Below are 20,347 nucleotides of genomic sequence, written 5' to 3'. Positions count from 1 at the left end.
CGCGAGACAAATCTTTTGAGCCTAATTAGGGCATGATTAGCCATAAGATCTACAATAACCCACATGTGCTAATGACGGATTAATTAGGCTTAATAAAATTGTCTTGCGGTTTCCAAGCAAATTATGAAATTAGTTTTTTCATTCGTATCCGAAAACTCCTTCCGACATCCGATAAAACGTTCGATGTGACATACAAAAATTTTCTATTCGCGAACTGTATGAGGCCTTAGTAGATCCAATAAACCCTATTCTATTATCCGTGGGCCTTCTGTTTGTTGCTGGGCCCTGGGCCATGGGTGCTCGGACCGCGTGAGGCAGAGAGAGGTGGGCCGCATGGGCTTTCGCACGGACCCCGTCGGCTCCGAAGCGTTCCTACCGCATCTGACGCCTCCGCATCCAAAGCAACGTCATGGCCGATCTGCATGAGGACGATTCCGAATCCTACAAGGTCGCCGCTTTCATTATCCGATTCGATTAACCCCGCGCGATCTCTCTATATAGGCATATACTATGCATTATCTGGTTGATGATGGTGCACGTGTGTATGCATTAATCAAAAACTAATCACACATGGCGTCCGACGACTCTTCTCCGCCAGACGCCAAGAGGCTACGCCGCTCGCCGCCGACCTCCACCTCTCCCGACCACCTCCTCGTCGACGAGATCCTCACGCGCCTCCCCATCGCCACCGCCGTCCGCCTCCGCGCCGTCTCCCGCGACTGGAACGCCGCCCTCACCTCCGACCACTTCATCCTCGCCCACCGCGCCAGGGCCGCCGCCGCGCGCCACCCGGAGCTGCTCTTCTTCGCGCCGCCGGACCACCGCAACACCACCACCTTCTACGCCTGCTCGCTCCGCGGCGGCGAGCCGCCGGCCGCCGCACGCGAGCTCCTAACCATCGACTACTTCAGCGCCAAGCACGCCGTCATGTCGCCCACGCCGTGCAGGGGCCTCACCCTCGTCTCCGACGGCCGCGCGCCGCGGTATTACCTCCTCAACCTCTCCACCGGCGATCACGTCGCGCTGCCGCCGTGCCAGCCGGCCGCGAAGGCGCACCCTGATCCGCTAGCATGGTTACCCCGTGGCACCACGAGTTATCTCCCGTCGATGACGCCATGGCGCCCTTTCGAGCTCTCGACCACCGGGCTCGGCTTCGACACGGCGACCGGCGAGCACAAGGTGGTCAGGCTCTTCAAGAGACGCAACGGGGAGCACGCCTGCGAGGTGTACACCCTGGGAAAGCCCGGTGGGTGGCGCCCCTGCGCCGGGAGAGTGCCGGCGTCCGCGGCCAGCATCCTCCCAGCCATGCCGCCGGTGTTCGTCAACGGCTACCTCTACTGGCTGCTCCAGCCAGCCGCCCCCGGCGACGAGCAGATCCGGCGAATCCTATTGTTCTCCATCGGCGCCGAGCAGTTCGGGTCGGTGTACGTGCCGCCGCGGCTGTCCTCCCGAATGTGCCACCTCGCCAACCTCGACGGCTCGCTGTGCGCCGTCTTCGACTACCGCGGCGCCGGCGGCGTCTACGGGCTGTTCACGTGCAGCGAGCCCTCGGCGTCGCCGTCGCCGTCGTGGTCGGTGCGTTGCTCCATCTACCTGAATAGGCTGCCGCGAGAGGTGAGCGACGAGCTGATGGAGGAGCGCGTGATCGTGCCGCTCTGCACCGCCGGAGGCAGGATCCTGCTCGCCACGGGGCGCCACGAGGTGTTCGCCTACGACGCCGGCCGGAACGCCGTCGAGCGCGTGTTCCGCATGCAGGAGTTCGTCGATGTGCCGAATGACTGCCGCGAGGCTCGCCTGCTGCTCAGCGTTGGCCTCCACGACGAATGCATCGCCGACCTTCACCCGGGCGCCGGCGGCGAGAGGATGCTTTTTGTGAACACGGGACGCCGCGGCAACACGGTGGTCAAGCGAGAGGTGCCCGTCGAGTACCACGACGACAGCGATCGTCGTTTCAATGTATTTTTCAAGGATTTGGCCACGATGGCTGCCCAAATTTAGTTGATACTATTTGCATATTTGTATTAGATTTAGTTTTTTTTATAAATACGGGATTGCTAAATCATTTTTGATATGTAAAAGTAGTATGATATGGCTTTATGAGAGAAGAAAAGGAGGAAGATAATTCCAACTATAGATTAATCATTTGAGGGCTATAAATAATTGAGATAATATAACTTAATGAGAGAAGAGTGAAATAACATTAACTAATTGAGAATGAATTGTATATGCATATAGATATTATATAAAAGGATGGAGAGATATATTGAAATATTTTGAGAATTATGTGGAATGATGATTTAACATGCTTGGATTTTTAAAGGTCTAAAATTTGAGTGAGGATGAACTGTAGCCATATAGGATATTACAAGAAGTGATGGAGAGATAAATTGAAATATCATATGAATTATGTAGGATGTGTCATGGTTATAGATACCACATATCTAATAATAATTGACTATTATTAACTAAGCTCGGCAGGACCCACCATGTACCAAGTCTTATAAAGCTCTTGAACTTAATAAATTATCATGCTTGCATGAGATTTGAGATGTAATAATTGTTTTTGGATGATATGGCATCTTTATATGTTGAGCTTTAAAATTTTGTGGGCCTTAACTTTATAGAAAGATAGGATTACAATTCTAAGTATGGTTTCGGCCGAGTTTAGGCTGTGTTTAGTTCATGCCAAAATTGGAAGTTTGGTTGAAATTGGAATGATGTGATGGAAAAATTGGAAGTTTATGTGTGTAGGAAAGTTTTGATGTGATGGAAAAGTTGGAAGTTTGAAGAAACAGTTTGGAACGGCCACACTTCCAAACTTCCAACTTTTCCATCACATCAAAAATTTCATACACAAACAAACTTCTAACTTTTCCGTCACATCGTTCTAATTTCAACCAAACTTCTAATTTTAGCGTGAACTAAACACACTCATACTATTTCTCATTTCCCTCATGAAGTGGAGTAACAGGGATTGAGATCCTCTAACTTGAGTCACATGACTTTGAGTCACTGACATGTGGACCCTCTTTGTTATGAACTTACATATCATTGACTCTAAAACCACATGACTTAGGCTGTGTGTTAGTTCGTGTGCCAATTCTTTTTTAATTATACGGACAAGCATTTGAAGTATTAAATGTAGACTAATAACAAGACAAATTAAATATTCCGCCGGTAAACTGCGAGACAAATTTATTAAGTCTAATTAATCTATCATTAGCAAATGTTTATTGTAGCATCATATTGTTAAATCATAGCGTAATTAGGTTTAAAAAGTTTGTCTCACAATTTACATGTAAACGGTGTAATTGTTTTTTTTCATCCATATTTAATCTCTATGTAACATTTGTTCTAATGGAATTTTTAGATGTTTAAAGGAAACTACTGTCTTAAGATAGAAGGATCTCAATCAGAAGTAGAGTATCATATCATATGGCCTCCCTCCCCAACTCAACCCCACCACCGGCAGGCGGCAGCCCTCTCGACTCCACATTGACTGACAACACGCAGTTGAGTCTATCTACCCGCGTCGCGTGCAAAAAATCCAGCGCACCACCGCCCATTCTCATGGGGGGACCCACCACCCCGACTGCCCCCACCAGTCAGTGGAGACAGAGAGAGAAGGGCAGAACAGAAGGCCTGCGCCGCGAAGCCTCGAGAGGAAAAGGCGGCGGCGCCACCGGTGGCCCGCGACCCGCGGCGAGGCACCGTCGCCCGAAGGCCCCCCCCCCCCCCCCCCCTGTCTTCGCCTGCTCCGTCGCGCCGAGGTGCGAGTTGTTCACTCGTTCTGGGGCTCGCTTGGGTTCTGGTGATTCACCCCCCCACCCCGAACCCAAGGGCGTGTCAGCTAGGGAGGAGGAGGAGGAGGAGGATCCGGTGGTTTCGACCATGTTATTGACACTGTTTAGTTTACATGTCATGTATTCGAGCTTTCAGCTATGTATGGTGTATGATTTGATTTACCTGTGCTTCTGCTAGCTCTGTTCCAGTAGGCTTAATTGCATTCTCAAGTTTCAGATTTTTTTTAGTAGCAAATAATGTTGCTAAGATTCACCGTGCGTCCTCATTGTCCCGATGTTTACTTCCTTGCAACAGTTCGCCTTTGAAATCAATCGAGGGTCTAAAAGAGCCAACAAAATTATTCCCCCCCCCCCCCCCCCCAAAAAAAAAAAAAAAAAAGAGGCAACAAAACAATGCTGCATTACTGCAGGAAAACCATTTGCTTGTTGAGCTCCCGACTGAGGCTAATCGTCTGTTTCCTTTCCGTGTTTTGCAGGGTTTCTCTAGCAAAAGAAATCTGGTTCCTGCAAATACACCATCTGCCAAGGGGAGAGTACCACAACAGTTGGAGTTCACACATTGTTCACCTGGTATTGTTGCCTGACTCTTGGGACTTGACATTGTGCCTCAGCCCAATAAAGCTCTTGACCAATGCCAAAGTGACATTCTGTGCAACATGCAGCGGCACTTATCTAGAAGTGATCAAGTCTATGATGCTTCATCTGAGGATCAACCATGTAGCAGCAGTGCTGACCATCTCCCTGGACTAAGGATGTTTTCGAGGTCACGGAGATGGAAAATAATGATATGTGCATGGGGTTGCAGTCAGGGAACGAGTAGGCTTTTCCCAGGAGTGACAAGGATGATTTGGAATTTGTGAGGCATAAGTTCTTGGATCCACATGCAAAGCGTCTTTCCGCAGATGAAGCCCATAGGAATTCTAAGGAGTTTAGTGAGGCACTTGAGTTACTGTACTCCAAAAAGGATGTTTTCCCTAAAATCCTTCAGGAGAACAGTGGTGCATTTCCAGGATTCTCAGGGCACATCCTTGGTCACAGTGGATTGCAGTACTCCAAATTGTTTGAGCAAGACAACTGCTCTAGCATGGGTGTTGAACGTGACGGGTTGTTTAATGTACCAAAGGAGCCAGAGATGCAGCAAAAGTAACCACCCACAAGATTTCATCAGAAACAAACTACAATCATGATAATGTACAGAAGGCAGGTATTATGGTTGGAAGGCAGGGATTCACTGTAAAGAAGATTCAAGAGCTGTCTCATTGAGGAAATTTTCTAGGTCGTAGTTTCTCCAGACCTCAGATACCAACAGTGCAAAATTACAGGGAAGGAAACAATCTACACCAATTTGTAACCTGCCCATTCGGAAATATTTATTGAATGCACCCACTGAGGCACTAATGAATCTGGAAATGACCATGTCAATAGTAGATCACCATTTTGAAAAACAAAGCAGAAAAAGGGGAGATCTATGAATCTATCATCCAAGCTGGCAAGAAAAACATGCTACCTGTGAACGAGATTCATGTAACTTCAGAAAAAGCAAGGCATAGTATCTTCATATCCGATTTGTCTCGAGCAAGCAACACACATAGTTCTGGTTCAACTGCTCTGGATGATGATTTACAAAGTTGTAAAGAAAAGATGGCATGGACAGAATAGAATCTAGCACCACCATAACTATTCGGTGGAAACTGAGGATGCAATCATGCATACTACCATATCTCAAGGCTCAGTTCTATATACTATAGACATGGGATAAAATGGAGTCAGAAAATCAGGACAGACACACAGATTGACACTATGTGCAGGGCAGAGCGTGACATACGAACGGACTACTGACGACGGCGGTGCCTGTACTGTATAACCAAGAACTCAAAAGCCAGTGTATCCTCCTCGGTCATGGGAGGAAATCTCATCCATGTGTATCGAGATGGAAGTTCCACTATCTTAAAGCGGACCTGGTGCCAACGTCTGCTATCCCCGTCCATCTCGTAGAAAAGGAGCTGGCAGAGCACGCTGCCTCTGTCGTGGATGACATCCTGCACTCGGAAGAAGGCGTGGTATACCTCCGATCCGGTGTGCCTGGCGTAGAAGATCTGCCACCTCGGCAGCTGTGGAACGATGGCTCCCTCGACCACGCATTCCTCCTCAAGCGCAAGCTGAGGCAGTATGGGAACGGCGAACCCCCGCCTGTTCTGCCACTCTGGGCATCCGCATGGATTGACCTCCGCGCAGCCGACGCACAGCAGCCTGTGGCAGCACGTCATGATCCACTCCACGCGGTGGGTGGTGCCACAGCCGGAGCAACAAGGAGGCGGTGGTGGCTGGTCCCACCTGCTCTGGCGCTGATGCTGGCCGCTGCTGCTGCCCTCCGATGATCGGGATCGGGAATGGGAGCTGGACGAGCTGCTGCGTATGACGCCAGAGATGGGTCTGGAGACGTGCTCGTGCTGCAGAAATTAAACTGTATTAGTGAATTCCAGTTTTGTATTAAGAAACCATCGTTTTTGACTTCTCTCCAACATAGCGTTGTATAGCATATAGTGCTGGAGCTAATAAGTTGTTCTTTTTTTTTACACTTAGGTATACGCATTGCAAACTACAACTGCTAATAAGTGGTTCCATTTTTTCTTTTTACACTTGGGCATTCGCATTGCAAACTACTACTCATGATTGAAAGCACTTGTTAAAGAACTGGAGTTCCTAAGAACTATGAAACTGCTTGTCTCCTTAACAAAATTTTAGATTCTTGCATGAACGATTGGCTGCCCAGACTGCTTGGCAAGAAAAAAGAGATTTCTTACCGAGGCCGTCGCTGTGGCTCTGCCGCCGGTGTGGACGGTGGTACGCCAAGAGCCTGTGTCCCCGTCCAGCCCCGACTCCACCATGACGCGCCACGTACGGGCCAATCCGTCCTCTCCGCCGTCGTCCGTGGTGTCGACGGCGATGTGCAAAGAGTCAGCCAAGTCTTCCCGGGAACGTGTCCCAACGACGTAGACGCGCACGCCGGAGGCCTCGTCGGGGGAGGTGCGGACGAACACGCACCAGCGACCCCCTCTCCTCGTGCTGTGGACGAGGTAGGGCCCGTCTGGCAAGGGGAGAACGCCGGCGGCGTTGGGGTCTATGAAGAGGACAACGCGCCAGGATATCTCCCGTGCGCCGCCGGCCGGATCAGACCCAGCACCACCGATGTCGCTGCTGACGGCGAAGACGTCCCCCTCGGGACCGACCATGGCGAAGCCGTCAGGGCGCGTGGCGTCGAGCACAACCGCGCACGCAGCTGCCAGGAGCGCCGGGCACCGCGCCTGGCGTGCGTCCCCAAACATGAACCACCTGTCCGAGACGGGCGATCCCTGAAAGAAGAGGAGATGCCAAGAAATCAAGAACTGGAAGTAGAAATCAAGAACCGGGAAGAAGATGCCAAGAAAGAAAAGGAGCCCAAGAAATCAAGGAATGAGAGGAGGAGGAGGAGGAGGAAGAAGAAGAAGCCAAGAATAACGGAAATACCAAAAGAGAACCGCCGGCATCCAGGAGGTGGGTGGAGGTAGGCGGCGCAATGGCGTCGGCGTCGGAGAGGCCATGCCAGGTGGTCGGAGAGGACGAATCATCGTGGGCGCCACCGGAGCCTGATCCGGCGCGGGGGGAGGTGAGGGAGAGCGGAGACATGGTCGTAGATCCTGAGTAAACCTCGTCGTCGTCTCCGTCGGCTGCGTGGGGGAAGCTCGGCTCCGCGTCCATGGCGGCAGGGCAGAGCGTGGGTGCGCCTGGGTGGGGGAAGGAGGAGGAGGAGGAGGAGGAGGCCGTGGGAGAGGCGCGAGGAGACAACGTTTGATTCCTTGGGCTTATTGCCTCTCTTCTTTTATACGGATTATTGGGCCTGATCGAGTAAAGGCCCACTGTTCCGGCCCAAATGGTCGGCCCGCGAGTTCTTCTCCTCCATTTCTTCTCTCTTCGTCTTCGTCGGTCAGTTATCTTTTCCCCACTCCGCCGCCGCCGCCGCCGCCGGTCGATCGGTCGGCGGCGATGGTCGAGCTCGATGCCTCCTGCTGATGGTGCCAAAGAGCCCCCACTCCATCGTATTAGGACTAGGAGAGCCAGCCGATTTGATATTTGGGAGCAGGCAGAGGCAGACATTTCTTCAACCAGGAATGGATCCCTAGCGGCTTAGCAATTTGCCTGCAGTGAGTTGGAGGGAGTTCAAGCTGGTTGTGTGAGTGTGAAGCTTCTCTTTTCTTTTGCGGAGTAGCAAGCAACGGCGGGAGTTGGAGGGAGATCTCCCGTCGCGGTCCCATGTACGTTACGTGTATGGATCATTGATTCTTATATGAAGGAAGCTGCGCCAACTTGACCTGAACCTGAATCTGGAGAAGAACAGGAAATGTGAATCTCAAGCTGGAGAAGAAAGGCAAAAAAATAAATGTAAGTCTTTTTGTTCTTTCTTTTCTTCTTTGGGAGATGCATACTTCTTGTTTTCTGGGAAACAGGCATCCGACTTGAAATCCACAAAGGGTTTTCTTTCTTTCTTTTAACAATTCGCTGAAGTGTAGAGTTCCCCACCTGTATATGTATTCATATCATCGCAACGAGTTCAGGGTAGTACAGGGAGTTTTACAGTTCAGTTAGATTGTTGAGGGGGAAGAAAACATATTTTTACAAACTGAAATCACCATTCTGTCCTTTCTAGGTAGTCGATCAGCCCATAGGCCTGCCTCATCAACGCAGCTCGTTGGTGCATTTCCAACGGAAGGACTGATTCCTGAAGACCACGTCATGGCAATGGTTCCATTGGACCCAGAAGCAGAGGAGGTAGAACATCTGGAGGTGAGGTACCGGCAGTCGTGGTATGCTATTATATGTCATAATATAGTTGAAGTTTTATATGTGCCCTAATATCTGAGCTAGTAATTGTGGTATGCTATTTTTTTTTACTATACCTTGCAAGGTTGTGTGTGTGTGCATAGCCATCAGATTGTCAAATTTTATAGTATATGTTTATGGCCATTGCTAGCTCGTTTTGTTTGGAATGTGGTGAAATGTGCCTTTATTAATCTGAAAGCAATTTACAGTGTTTGACCATTTGTTTGGGGGCTTGGGGAGATTTGATAAAGAGACAAAGGATGGTGATGGTGGGAATTGTGACTGTCATCTGGGCTATTTGGAAGGCCAGAAATAAAGCCTGTTTTCAGAATGAGTTGCCAAAATATCCAGCTGAAGTGATACATTTTGTTTGTTCTTTGCTTATGTCTTGGGGGTGTGTTGCAGAAGTCGGAAGAAATACAAAGAAGAACTCTGTTGGGAACGCAACTGCTGAAACGGGTGGTCGGTGAAGTATACAGCTCGAAGTATGGACAGCGACATGATAGGAGCGGGCTGGAGGACTGACTGATGGGGTTGAAGCTGACAAATGAAGTTCAAGAGGATCGAAAATGTGAGAAAACGTGGAGAAAAGGTTCATGCTGAAGTTCTTTTGAGACTCCTGGGAGCTGGGACCATGTGTTGAGTCCCCTGAGTAATGTTGATTGATAGTTTGTAGTGGTAGTTGCTGCAGGGGGAGGCTTGGAGCTGACCAAGTGGGTTGGCGCTAGATCTCATCTCACCCTTCCCTGCTGTGTTGGCGTTGTTTTCTTTCTCTGTTGAACCTGTAGTGCTAAACCTGACGTTTCTCATCATGGAAATGAGAGAGGGCTTTGTCCTATCTTTGATTTTTTTTTAAAAAAAAAGAAAATATAAGAAATGCTTTTGACAAGCGCCCAATTCCAAAAAATGACATCGACAAGTGCGAGTTGTATAAAATATCATCATACAAGTGATTTTATCCTAGAAATGTCATTGCTGTTACGGTTCCGTCCATCCCGCGCTGTTAAATACACTGTTCATCCTATAGCACTTAACATAGGGTTGCTAATAGAACCCTAACGGTGATGGTATTTTTGGGACAAAGTTGCTTGTACGATGACATTTCATAGAACTCACATTATTGGGACAAAGTTGCTTGTATGATGACATTTCATGGAACTCACACTTAAAAATGACATATCTTGGAACTCACACTCCGACTGCGACCGAGGCAAGAGGAGCAAGAAGGGAAAAATATGGAGGGAGGAGGTGGGGGAGACGGGGACCATGAGCTACTCCTCAGGTAAAGGGTGTGGAGGCGCGCGTTCCCCTCGTGGGGGTCGCGCCTCCCTCCATGGGCACGGCTTGCGGATGGGCGACGGACGGCGTGAGCCAGGGGCACGCCCAGGGACACCCAGGCAATTTTACCCCCTCTAAATTTTATAATACAAACCTAAAATCTATTTAAATGGGAAACCAAATCGATTCATACCGTTGGATCATTTATACTAGCAGTATATGCTATCAGTATATCGTACCATAAAAATTCTTAATCATAACCACACACAACTAATTTCAAAACTTGATGGAAATGTCATGGTTCCAACTTTATACGTATTCGGATGGCATAAATACAAATAGACAAAAATAGGAATGGCATTTTTATAAAATGACACCTTTATAATAGTGGTATTCATCCAATTAACCCTACTCTATTCAATTTTGCTATATATTTGTCAACAAATTTTCCCCTAAAAATTTGACAGATGTAATTACAGTACAATCGTAGTGTAATTACACTGTAACTTGCATATAATTACACTGTAACTATAATGTAACTTGTATGTAACTTTCAAAAATCTCTCCATAACATGTTATTTCGGTAAAATAGAGGTTGTGGGAACAAATTCTTTCACATATGTGTGTACTGTGATTTTTTTTTCTTCCTCACCAAAACAAATCTTATAATAGATCTAACGATTCAAAATTACGTGAAACTTACGTACAAGTTACACTATAGTTAAATGTAAGTTACAGTGTAATTACATACAAGTTACAGTGTAATTACACTACGATTATATTATAATTACATCTGTCAATTTTTAGGAGAAAATTTGTCAACAAATGTATAGGTGGTCCCACTCTATTAGGAATAAGTTCATCTATTATTCGTAGGCCTTCTACTTGTTCCTGGGCCCTGGGGTGCTCGGGCCGCGGGAGGCAGAGAGAGATGGGCCGCATGGGCTTTCACACGGCCCCCGCCGTCCCGAAACGTTCCGCATCTGACGCCGCCGCCAGGCCCGCCACCCAAGTTGTCGTCGTCGCATCCAAAGCAACGCAATGGCCGATCTGTACGAGGACAATTCCGAATCCTACAAGGTCGCCGCTTTCATTGTCAGCTTAATTAGATTAACCCCGCGCAATCTCTCTCTCTATATATACATATATGCATTATCTGCTTGATGATGGTGCACGTGTGACACGCATTAATCAAAAACTAATCACACATGGCGTCTAACGACTCTTCTCCGCCAGACGCCAAGAGGCTACGCCGCTCGCCACCGAGCCCGAGCTCGAGCTCTCCCGACCACCTCCTCGTCGACGAGATCCTCACGCGCCTCCCCATCGCCGCCGCCGTCCGACTCCCCGCCGTCTCCCGCGACTGGAACGCCGCCCTCACCTCCGACTACTTCATCCTCGCCCACCGCGCCAGGGCCGCCGCCGCGCGCCGCCACCCGGAGCTTCTCTTCTTCGCGCCGCCGGAACCCCGCAAAACCAGCAGCACCACCACCTTCTACGCCTGCTCGCTCCGCGGCGGCGAGGCGCCGGCCGCCGCACGCGAGCTCCTCACCATCGACTACTTCAGCGCCAAGCACGCCGTCACGTCGCCCACGCCGTGCAGGGGCCTCACCCTCGTCTCCGACGGCCGCGAGCCGCGGTATCACCTCCTCAACCTGTCCACCGGCGATCACGTCACGCTGCCGCCGTGCCAGCCGGCCGCGGAGCTACACTCGGAACCAATAGCCAGGGTATTACCCGGCGGCATCACGAGTTATCTCCCGTCGATGTCGCCATGGGACCCCTTCGAGCTCTCGACCACCGGGCTTGGCTTCGACGCGGCGACCGGCGAGCACAAGGTGGTCAGGCTCTTCAAGGAACGCAACGGGGAGCACGTCTGCGAGGTGTATACCCTGGGAAAGCCCGGCGGGTGGCGCCCCTGCACCGGCCGAGTGCCGGCGTCCGCGGCCAACTTCCTCCCCGGCTTGCCACCGGTGTTCGTCAACGGCTATCTCTACTGGCTGCTCCAGCCAGCCGCCCCCAGCGACTGGCAGATCCGGCGGATCCTGTCGTTCTCCGTCGGCGCCGAGCAGTTCGGGTCGGTGTACATGCCGCCGCGGCTGTCGTCCCGCATGCGCCACCTCACCAACCTCGACGGCTCGCTTTGCGCCGTGTTCGACAACCGCGTCGAAGGTTGAGTTGGGGAAAGATAGCAATGAGGGGGAAAGTCCACTTTATGTATCTTTAGTTATTATGCTTTCAGTTTTATTCACTCCCGCAACACATAAAATCATAATAACTAAAACCCCACCACCGGGGGTGAGGATCATCAACCATAATGTCACTATTATTACAATTATTGGTCATTCTACCATAAAATCGGGTATAAAGTGTTACTCCCTCCCTCAATTTTCTTTAAGTTTGATCAAATTTATAGGAAAACATAATACTATTTTCAGTACAAAACAAACACATTATCAAAATATATTTAATAGTAAATTTAATAAAATTGATTTGATATTCTAGATATTGCTAATTTTTTTTATAAATTTGGTTAAACTGAACAAATTTTGACTAGAGAAAGTTAAAGTCAAACGACTTATAATATGAAATGGATGTGGTATTTGATTTTCAAAAACCATGTTCATGTGCGGCGGAAGCAGGCAGCTATCCTCTTTAAATCCTTCAAAAGGACGTTGAATTGACGATTGCTAGCGTCGTGGTACTCGACGGCCACCTCTTGCTTCACCACCATGTTGTCGCGGCGTCCCATGTTCACACGCAGCATCCTCTCGCCGCCGCCGTCGCCATTGTGAACGTCGGCGATGCATTCGTCGTGGAGGCAAATGTTGGTCAGCAGGGGGGCCTTGATGTAGTCATGCAGTAGATCGACGAACTCCTGCATGCGGAACACGCGCTCCACGGTGTTCCGCTCGGCGTCGTAGGCGAACACCTTGTCGTGCCCCGTGGCGAGCAGGATCTTGCCTCCGGCGGTGCAGAGCGGCACGATCACGCGCTCCTCCATCAGCTCGTCGCTCACCTCTCGCGGCAGCCTATTCAGGTAGATGGAGCAACGCACCGACCACGACGGCGACGGCGACGGCGACGCCGAGGGCTCGCTGCACGTGAACAGCCCGTAGACGTCGCCTTCGACGCGGTTGTCGAACACGGCGCACAGCGAGCCGTCGAGGTTGGCGAGGTGGCACATTCGGGAGGACAGCCGCGGCGGCACGTACACCGACCCGAACTGCTCGGCGCCGATGGAGAACGACAGGATTCGCCGGATCTGCTCGTCGCCGGGGGCGGCTGGCTGGAGCAGCCAGTAGAGGTAGCCGTTGACGAACACCGGCAGCATGGCTGGGAGGATGCTGGCCGCGGACGCCGGCACTCGCCCGGCGCAGGGGCGCCACCCGCCGGGCTTTCCCAGGGTGTACACCTCGCAGGCGTGCTCGCCGTTGCGTCTCTTGAAGAGCCTGACCACCTTGTGCTCGCCGGTCGCCGTGTTGAAGCCGAGCCCGGTGGTCGAGAGCTCGAAGGGGCGCCATGGCGTCATCGACGGGAGATAAGTCGTGGTGCCACGGGGTAACCATGCTAGCCGATCGGGGTGCGCCTTCGCGGCCGGCTGGCACGGCGGCAGCGCGAGGTGATCGCCGGTGGAGAGGTTGAGGAGGTGATATCGCGGCGCGCGGCCGTCGGAGACGAGGGTGAGGCCCCTGCACGGCGTGGGCGACGTGACGGCGTGCTTGGCGCTGAAGTAGTCGATGGTGAGGAGCTCGCGTGCGGCGGCCGGCGCCTCGCCGCCGCGGAGCGAGCAGGCGTAGAAGGTGGTGGTGTTGCGGTGGTCCGGCGGCGCGAAGAAGAGCAGCTCCGGGTGGCGGCGCGCGGCGGCGGCGGCCCTGGCGCGGTGGGCGAGGATGAAGTGGTCGGAGGTGAGGGCGGCGTTCCAGTCGCGGGAGACGGCGCAGAGGCGGACGGCGGCGGCGATGGGGAGGCGCGTGAGGATCTCGTCGACGAGGAGGTGGTCGGGAGAGGTGGAGGTCGGCGGCGAGCGGCGTAGCCTCTTGGCGTCTGGAGGAGAAGAGTCGTCGGACGCCATGTGTGATTAGTTTTTGATTAATGCATACACACGTGCACCATCATCAACCAGATAATGCATAAAGAGAGAGAGATAGCGCGGGATTAATCGAATCGGACAATGAAAGCGGCGACCTTGTAGGATTCGGAATTGTCCTCCTGCAGATCGGCCATGGCGTTGCGGAGGCGGCGGCGGCGTGAGATGCGGAACGCTTCGGAGCCGACGGGGGCCGTGCAAAAGCCCATGCGGCCCGCCTCTCTCTGCCTCACGCGGCCCGAGCACCCACGGGCCAGGGCCCAGGAACAAATAGAAGGCCTACGGATATCAGATAGGGTTAATTGCATTGGTATGGATCTAATTAACCCTTAATTCTATGTTATAAAGGTGTTGTTTTAAAAAATGCCATTACTATTTCTGTCTAATTGTATCCAAATACGCATAAAATTGAAACCATGCTATTGTCGTCAAGTTTTGAATTTGGTTTCCTATGGTTATGATTGAGAACTTTTATAGTATGACATATTAGTATAGCATATATTCACGGTATAAATGATCTAACGGTCGGTTTAATTTTCCATTTAAATAGATCATAAGATTATTGGTGGTATAAAATTTAAAGGGGTAAAATTGTCTTACTTTGTTATTTTACAGGTCATTTTTGTTAAAGAAAATAAAGCAATGAATCAGATAAAAAAAATCGATACGATCATCGGGGTTGTATGAATTGTTAACCTAGCTAGAAAGATTCAGAATGTGTAAGACCTTTCACATACATCTACTATGGTACAACTTTACATATTTAGAGTTTAATTATGCTGTTCTCTTGCGTAAGTGACACAGATTCTGCGTATCAATGGCGTTAGATATTTTCTTTGCGGGGAAGGGAGGCGTCAATGGCGAGGCACCGCATCCCATCGTGCTCACAGAACCGGACAAGAGAGAAGCAACAACAATGCCATGCTACTCCATAATTGTGATCGGTGGACGGTGGTGCTGGTACTCCCTGATCTCATTGTGTCGGCGTCAGGATGTGCCCTGCAGGTCCATCAACAACCACAAAACATCACAACGTGCCACAAAACGCACACCTCCGGTCCTAACTATGGTCCTGACCATGGATGAAATTACGGGTCTGTTTGGTTTGCTACCAACTTATTGCCCTACTAATTTCTTGGCTACTTCAATAATAGCAAATACATGTTTGGTTTGCTATCAATTTTTTGTCACAATAGTTTAAATTCAATATTATCTAATTTGATAGTGCCAAAACTTGCCAAGATTTTAGCACTACCAAGATTTTGGTAGGGCAAAAATTGGATTCAAACCAAACAAGCCCTACCTCTTTTGTTTTTTTTTTGTTTTTTTAAGTGGGAGGAGATTAGATGCAACACGTGTTTTGTGTTTGATGGTGACCCTCTCCCCCCCCTCTCATCGGATGATTAGCCCTGTTTCACTTTCACCATCTGCATTCTCTCCTTTACACTACTTCTACTTTCTTCATCTTAAAATATAAGAAGTTTAGCTGAAATAAGATACATCCCAATACTACGAGACATCAGAAAGTGTCTTATCCAACCAAAACTTCTTATATTTTGGGACGGAGGGAATAGCGCTAAAGCTCACCGCAGATTTTGCTGCCAAAACATTGATCATAGCGGATAGGATTGCAGGTTATAAAAACAGCTTGCTAGTTCATTTCATACATGATGGTATAAATTTATAAGGAAAAAAATGAAATATAAGCGAGATAAGTGGGAAAAAACCCATTTGTCTGCCCCTTTGAGTATCTAATCGTACATTGTTTACATGCTCTCTAAGTTTCTCAACGGTGCGTTTCACATTTCAGGAAAAGAAAGTTATATAAAGTTTTCTTAGGTACTATTTTAAAGCAAACTTTCAACTTTTTAATAATTCCATATTATTCATCAAGTTTACACTTTTAGACAACTATAAGAGAAATCAGATTACTCGTCAATCCACCGATTACAGCTATCTCAAACGGAGCCATAATCACACTTCAATAGTAGTACTACCACAATTGCATGTAACAAAAAAAAAATAAACTCGTCAATGGAATGGATACTATTCAATTTTTTTCATAGGAAGGGTATGTTTAGTTCGCGAAATGAAAATTTTTAGGTGTCATATCGGACGTTTGACCGGATATCGGAAGGGATTTTCGGACACGAATAAAAAAACTAATTTCATAAGTCGCTTGGAAACCGCGAGACGAATTTTTGAGCCTAATTAATCCGCCATTAGTACATGTGGGTTGCTATAACACTTATGGCTAATCATAGACTAATTAGGCTTAAAAATTTCATCTCGCGATTTCTTCCCTAACTATGTAATTAGTTTTTACTTTAATATACATTTAATACTCCATACATATGTCTAAAGATTCAATGTGATGTTTTATAGAAAAAAAATTTGGGAACTAAACGGGGCCTAAATTGTTTGTGAAAAAAAAAAAGCAACTCGAATCTTGCGATGCTTCATGCTTTCCTCCTTTCGAAACAGAAAAGGACTAGGCGCAACCACCTCACTCATTTTGTCTTGGCCCATGGGCCGCCACGTCCGCATGACAATCACGCTACCCTCCCCGTCCCGAATACCGAAGCCTCCAGAACACGGGGGGACCGCCTCCTGGGCCCCACATGTCATTCTCACACCCTCCGTCTCCGGCGAGCTCCCCCTCCCTATAAATCCCGCCTCCCCCATTTCTCCGGTCATCTCGCCGCCAATAGCTCGCCGCCGTCGAAACCCAAAATCTTCTCTTCCCGTACGTGAGAAGCGCCAGGTCGTCGTCGCCGCCATGGGCGTGGAGGTGTGCGTCAAGGCCGCCGTCGGCCACCCGGACACGCTCGGCGACTGTGAGTGCCAACCCCCACCTCGCCGGATCCGCCTCCCCCGGCGTCCCCATTTCGAAACCCTAATTTTGGTTCTTCCCCTCCTCCTGTGTGGCGTGGGTGGCTGGCAGGTCCATTCTCGCAGAGGGTGCTGCTGACTCTGGAGGAGAAGAAGGTGCCCTACGAGATGAAGCTCATCGACGTCCAGAACAAGCCCGACTGGTCCGTCCCCTCTCCTTCCCACCACACTCTGAATTGAATTTCGCTTTCCTTTCCTGTGAGATGTGGACTGAACTTGTCGTAGGCGTTAACTTTGGGGGCTCTTTTTTCTCTACTGTTTTGACTTAATTGTCAGATGTTTAGTGCTGCTAGTGGAGTAGAAACAGTGCCACAGTGAGGAACGAGGGGTTTTTGTCTGTCTGTATCACCATGAGTTATAATTGTTTGGATCCCTGAATTATGATTGTTTGATGAACTACTGGTTACACACTTTCTTTGCTGTCTCTGATTTACAATTTGCTGAATTGTGATCCTGCTTCAGATTGTAAGTTGCGCTGAAAGTTGAAAAACAATCTTTTCTTATTACTAGTCTTGAACATGCCTTATATTAGGAAGTACACGAAGCAATTAATATTTTCTCTCTGTAAATTAATCACCGGAACTAAGATTGTAAGTTGTAACGTAAATTTGTTTAGATTGATGATATTGCGGTCATAATGTCTTGTATCAGTTAATAGCCCTTTATTTTGCTAGTTTTTCATACCGTCTTGAGTTATGTAGATGTGCTTTTGTTGGGATCTCTATGTGCATCAAGAAATGCATGTATGCCTTAAGTTCTAGTCCTTCGATGGGTCTGATGTTTGGTCAATATCTAGATTTGGGCGGTTTATCCAAACCCAAGTGGGGTAAACTGAAGATCTTATAGTGCTCACTATGGAGAGCAACCAAAATCAACAGTCTTAATCCTCAGCAAGATATAGAATATGAGCAGAGGCCAGAGCAAAAGGATGCCTCTAACTTAGAAATGCCCATCAGCTACTTAACTGTAAAGAGTAATTTGGTGTTTCTTTGTTTTACTCTTTACATGATGATTCAGTAAAATTATTCTTTCATTTCTCTTCCACTTTATCTGTAAAAGAAAACGAAAACGCTAATACTTTTCAAGTTATGTACCTTTCTAGTGTAAATTCTGGTGTTTTTTGTTACCTGTTAGTGCTTTAGAGAAGATGCACCTTTTTGGAGGAAGAGTGAAGAGATGAACTAATGGATGTTCGCATGTTTTCATCTGGAAGTAGTTAATTATACTATTTCCCTGACTTTAGTTCTATTAATATTTAATGAAGTACTGAAATGGTATTTGAGGGGATCCAAGAGTTTAATGTAGTCTCTTTGGAGCTTCCCACTGCTTGCAAGCTACTTAAACTAACGAACTGTGGTAACTCTTTCAGGTTTCTGAAGATCAGCCCAGAGGGGAAGGTGCCTGTGTTTAACGGTGGTGATGGCAAATGGATTCCTGATTCTGATGTGATCACTCAAGTCATTGAGGAGAAGTACCCAACCCCGTCTCTTGTCACCCCTCCTGAGTATGCATCAGTGTAAGTCTCCTCCCCACCCCCAATCCCCATCCACAATTTATAGTTGAGTTCTCTAGAATAAAACATCAGACATCCTTCCTATATCCTTGTCTTGAAAGCTTTATTCATAAGCAGAGGCTTCATTAGTACCTTCTGCCTATATATTTGTTGGTTCATAATTAATATTGCTAGTCAATAATTCTTCACAGCATGTCAGGTCTGGTAAATGTCCTCCTATAATAAGTTAGCATTTTCAAGAGGCATCTAAGGAAAACTTCATGTACTTGATCTTTATTTCCTCAATGACATCCTAGCGACAACTTGCAAGGTTGTCATCTCTTTGACAAAGTGTATTCTGCAGGATTATTGGCATGATCTTTGAGTTCAACAATAATACACACCAACCTTCATTCCATAAAGATAAATTTTAACATTGCCTCTTTTCAAAAGGAAAAAGATTTGACGTTACTTACTATTTATCTGTTATGGTCCTTCTGTGTTTGAGGCTTCAATTTTTCTGTGACTTGTAATAACAGGGGATCAAAAATTTTCTCATGCTTCATAACGTTCTTGAAGAGCAAGGATCCAAATGATGGTTCAGAGAAGGCACTTCTTACTGAACTGCAGGCACTCGAGGAGCATCTGAAAGCTCATGTAAGTGAAAGTGTTTATAGGCAGTTGATTTGGCTGTTGCTTTCTGCTACAGAATACGAATAACACGTGCTTCCTTGTTCATTTCGATGCATCCAAATTTCACTGTCTGTACACTTGTCCTGTCTGGACATGTCACACTGCAATCCACTCGGATGCATCCAATTTCCACTGTAATAGCACTTGATCTGTCTGCATATGTACATGCTGCAATTATTAGGCATCGCCTAAGTGCATTCTAGGTCATGACCTCAATACCTCATGGGTCTTAATTCAGTTTGACTATGATACTTTGGTTGAAAAGCAAACTTTCTTTACATCATGGTCAAACCTTTTGGCGTTTGCAGGGCCCCTTTATCAACGGGCAGAACATTTCAGCTGCTGACCTTAGCCTGGCACCAAAGCTCTACCATCTCCAGGTTGCTCTGGAGCATTTCAAAGGCTGGAAGATCCCGGAAGACCTAACCAATGTTCATGCTTACACAGAGGTACAACACTAATGCCCAAGTGGAGACAGATTGGTCTTATTATTTCTAAAACACATTCAGAATCAAATCATTGGGTTCTGTATCGTTGTTGCGCAGGCTCTGTTTAGCCGCGAATCTTTCATCAAGACGAAGGCAGCTAAGGAGCACCTGATTGCTGGATGGGCACCAAAAGTGAATGCGTAAGAGCCTGCCCTTATGCTCTGGTGCTGCTTGGACACCATGCTGTTTATCTGATCGGTCCATGTCAGTGGTGGGCACTACTACTACTCTTGTGTAGCTTGGGTGCATGATTGGGTTGGAATAATGTAGCCTCATCCGTTGAGTACCTTGATATGGTTGTTGCAAGTGTGCACTTTTTCTATGAACTATCTCCTGCTGGCTTAAGTCGAAACCGTGGGTCGGTTTGGCCTTATGTTCAACTAAGAGAGTGCATATACTGTAATGGAACCTTTGCTAGTACAATATGTTATATTAATAATGGAGATGCAGCCTGCAGCTGCTCTTGCTTGGAGCTTATGATCAGTATATTCAGCAATGTAGTATGTATCACTGTATAGTGTTTTTCACCTCTAGTTCAAGCCTGCAAACATTAGATTTGCTGGTGAAGTTGTTATGCAATAATGCAAAGTGGAGCAGTATAACTGACACCATGTTTCATCAGGCGAATTTGGTCTCAGATGTGAGGGAGGAATGGTGGTAGGCAATGATATGTTCATGTCAGCTTATGTGAGCAAAGGCATTTTCTAGTGCGAGTTGTGTGCTTGGCAACAACAAAAAAATGATGGGGGGTAAA

General features: G+C 48.2%; 4 protein-coding genes, 1 long non-coding RNA gene and 1 pseudogene across 5 annotated transcripts; 5 read left to right on the top strand and 1 right to left on the bottom strand.

Annotated features, from left to right (window-relative positions):
• The first annotated feature begins 570 nt into the window (after positions 1-570).
• On the top strand, positions 571-1,998 carry LOC127772689 (uncharacterized). The gene has a single exon (XM_052298643.1). It carries the CDS (start codon positions 571-573, stop codon positions 1,996-1,998), a length of 1,428 nt encoding a protein of 475 aa, XP_052154603.1.
• A 1,437-nt stretch (positions 1,999-3,435) lies between these two features.
• Positions 3,436-6,440, top strand: LOC127772981 (uncharacterized; annotated as a pseudogene).
• A 1,336-nt stretch (positions 6,441-7,776) lies between these two features.
• On the top strand, positions 7,777-9,549 carry LOC127774388 (uncharacterized). Its single transcript, XR_008017731.1, has 3 exons — positions 7,777-8,222; positions 8,488-8,624; positions 9,066-9,549. It is a non-coding gene; the product is annotated as an uncharacterized LOC127774388 (long non-coding RNA).
• Positions 9,550-11,146: 1,597 nt separating this feature from the next.
• LOC127772523 (putative F-box protein At2g02030) lies at positions 11,147-12,176 on the top strand. Its single transcript, XM_052298459.1, has 2 exons — positions 11,147-11,779; positions 11,822-12,176. The coding sequence occupies exons 1-2, from the start codon at positions 11,147-11,149 to the stop codon at positions 12,113-12,115; spliced, it is 927 nt and encodes a 308-aa protein (XP_052154419.1). The 3' UTR covers positions 12,116-12,176.
• A 385-nt stretch (positions 12,177-12,561) lies between these two features.
• LOC127773350 (putative F-box/kelch-repeat protein At1g13200) lies at positions 12,562-14,013 on the bottom strand. Its single transcript, XM_052299415.1, has one exon. It carries the CDS (start codon positions 14,011-14,013, stop codon positions 12,562-12,564), a length of 1,452 nt encoding a protein of 483 aa, XP_052155375.1.
• A 2,527-nt stretch (positions 14,014-16,540) lies between these two features.
• On the top strand, positions 16,541-20,070 carry LOC127773260 (probable glutathione S-transferase DHAR1, cytosolic). The gene is made up of 6 exons (XM_052299295.1): positions 16,541-16,865; positions 16,973-17,063; positions 18,290-18,436; positions 18,952-19,069; positions 19,414-19,554; positions 19,651-20,070. Exons 1-6 carry the CDS (start codon positions 16,556-16,558, stop codon positions 19,735-19,737), a joined length of 894 nt encoding a protein of 297 aa, XP_052155255.1. The 5' UTR covers positions 16,541-16,555; the 3' UTR covers positions 19,738-20,070.
• Positions 20,071-20,347: the final 277 nt, after the last annotated feature.

This window comes from Oryza glaberrima, chromosome 5, assembly GCF_000147395.1.
Source record: "Oryza glaberrima chromosome 5, OglaRS2, whole genome shotgun sequence".
In the NCBI taxonomy this organism is placed as follows: domain Eukaryota; kingdom Viridiplantae; phylum Streptophyta; class Magnoliopsida; order Poales; family Poaceae; genus Oryza; species Oryza glaberrima.
This window is presented reverse-complemented; position numbering and strand designations above follow the sequence as displayed.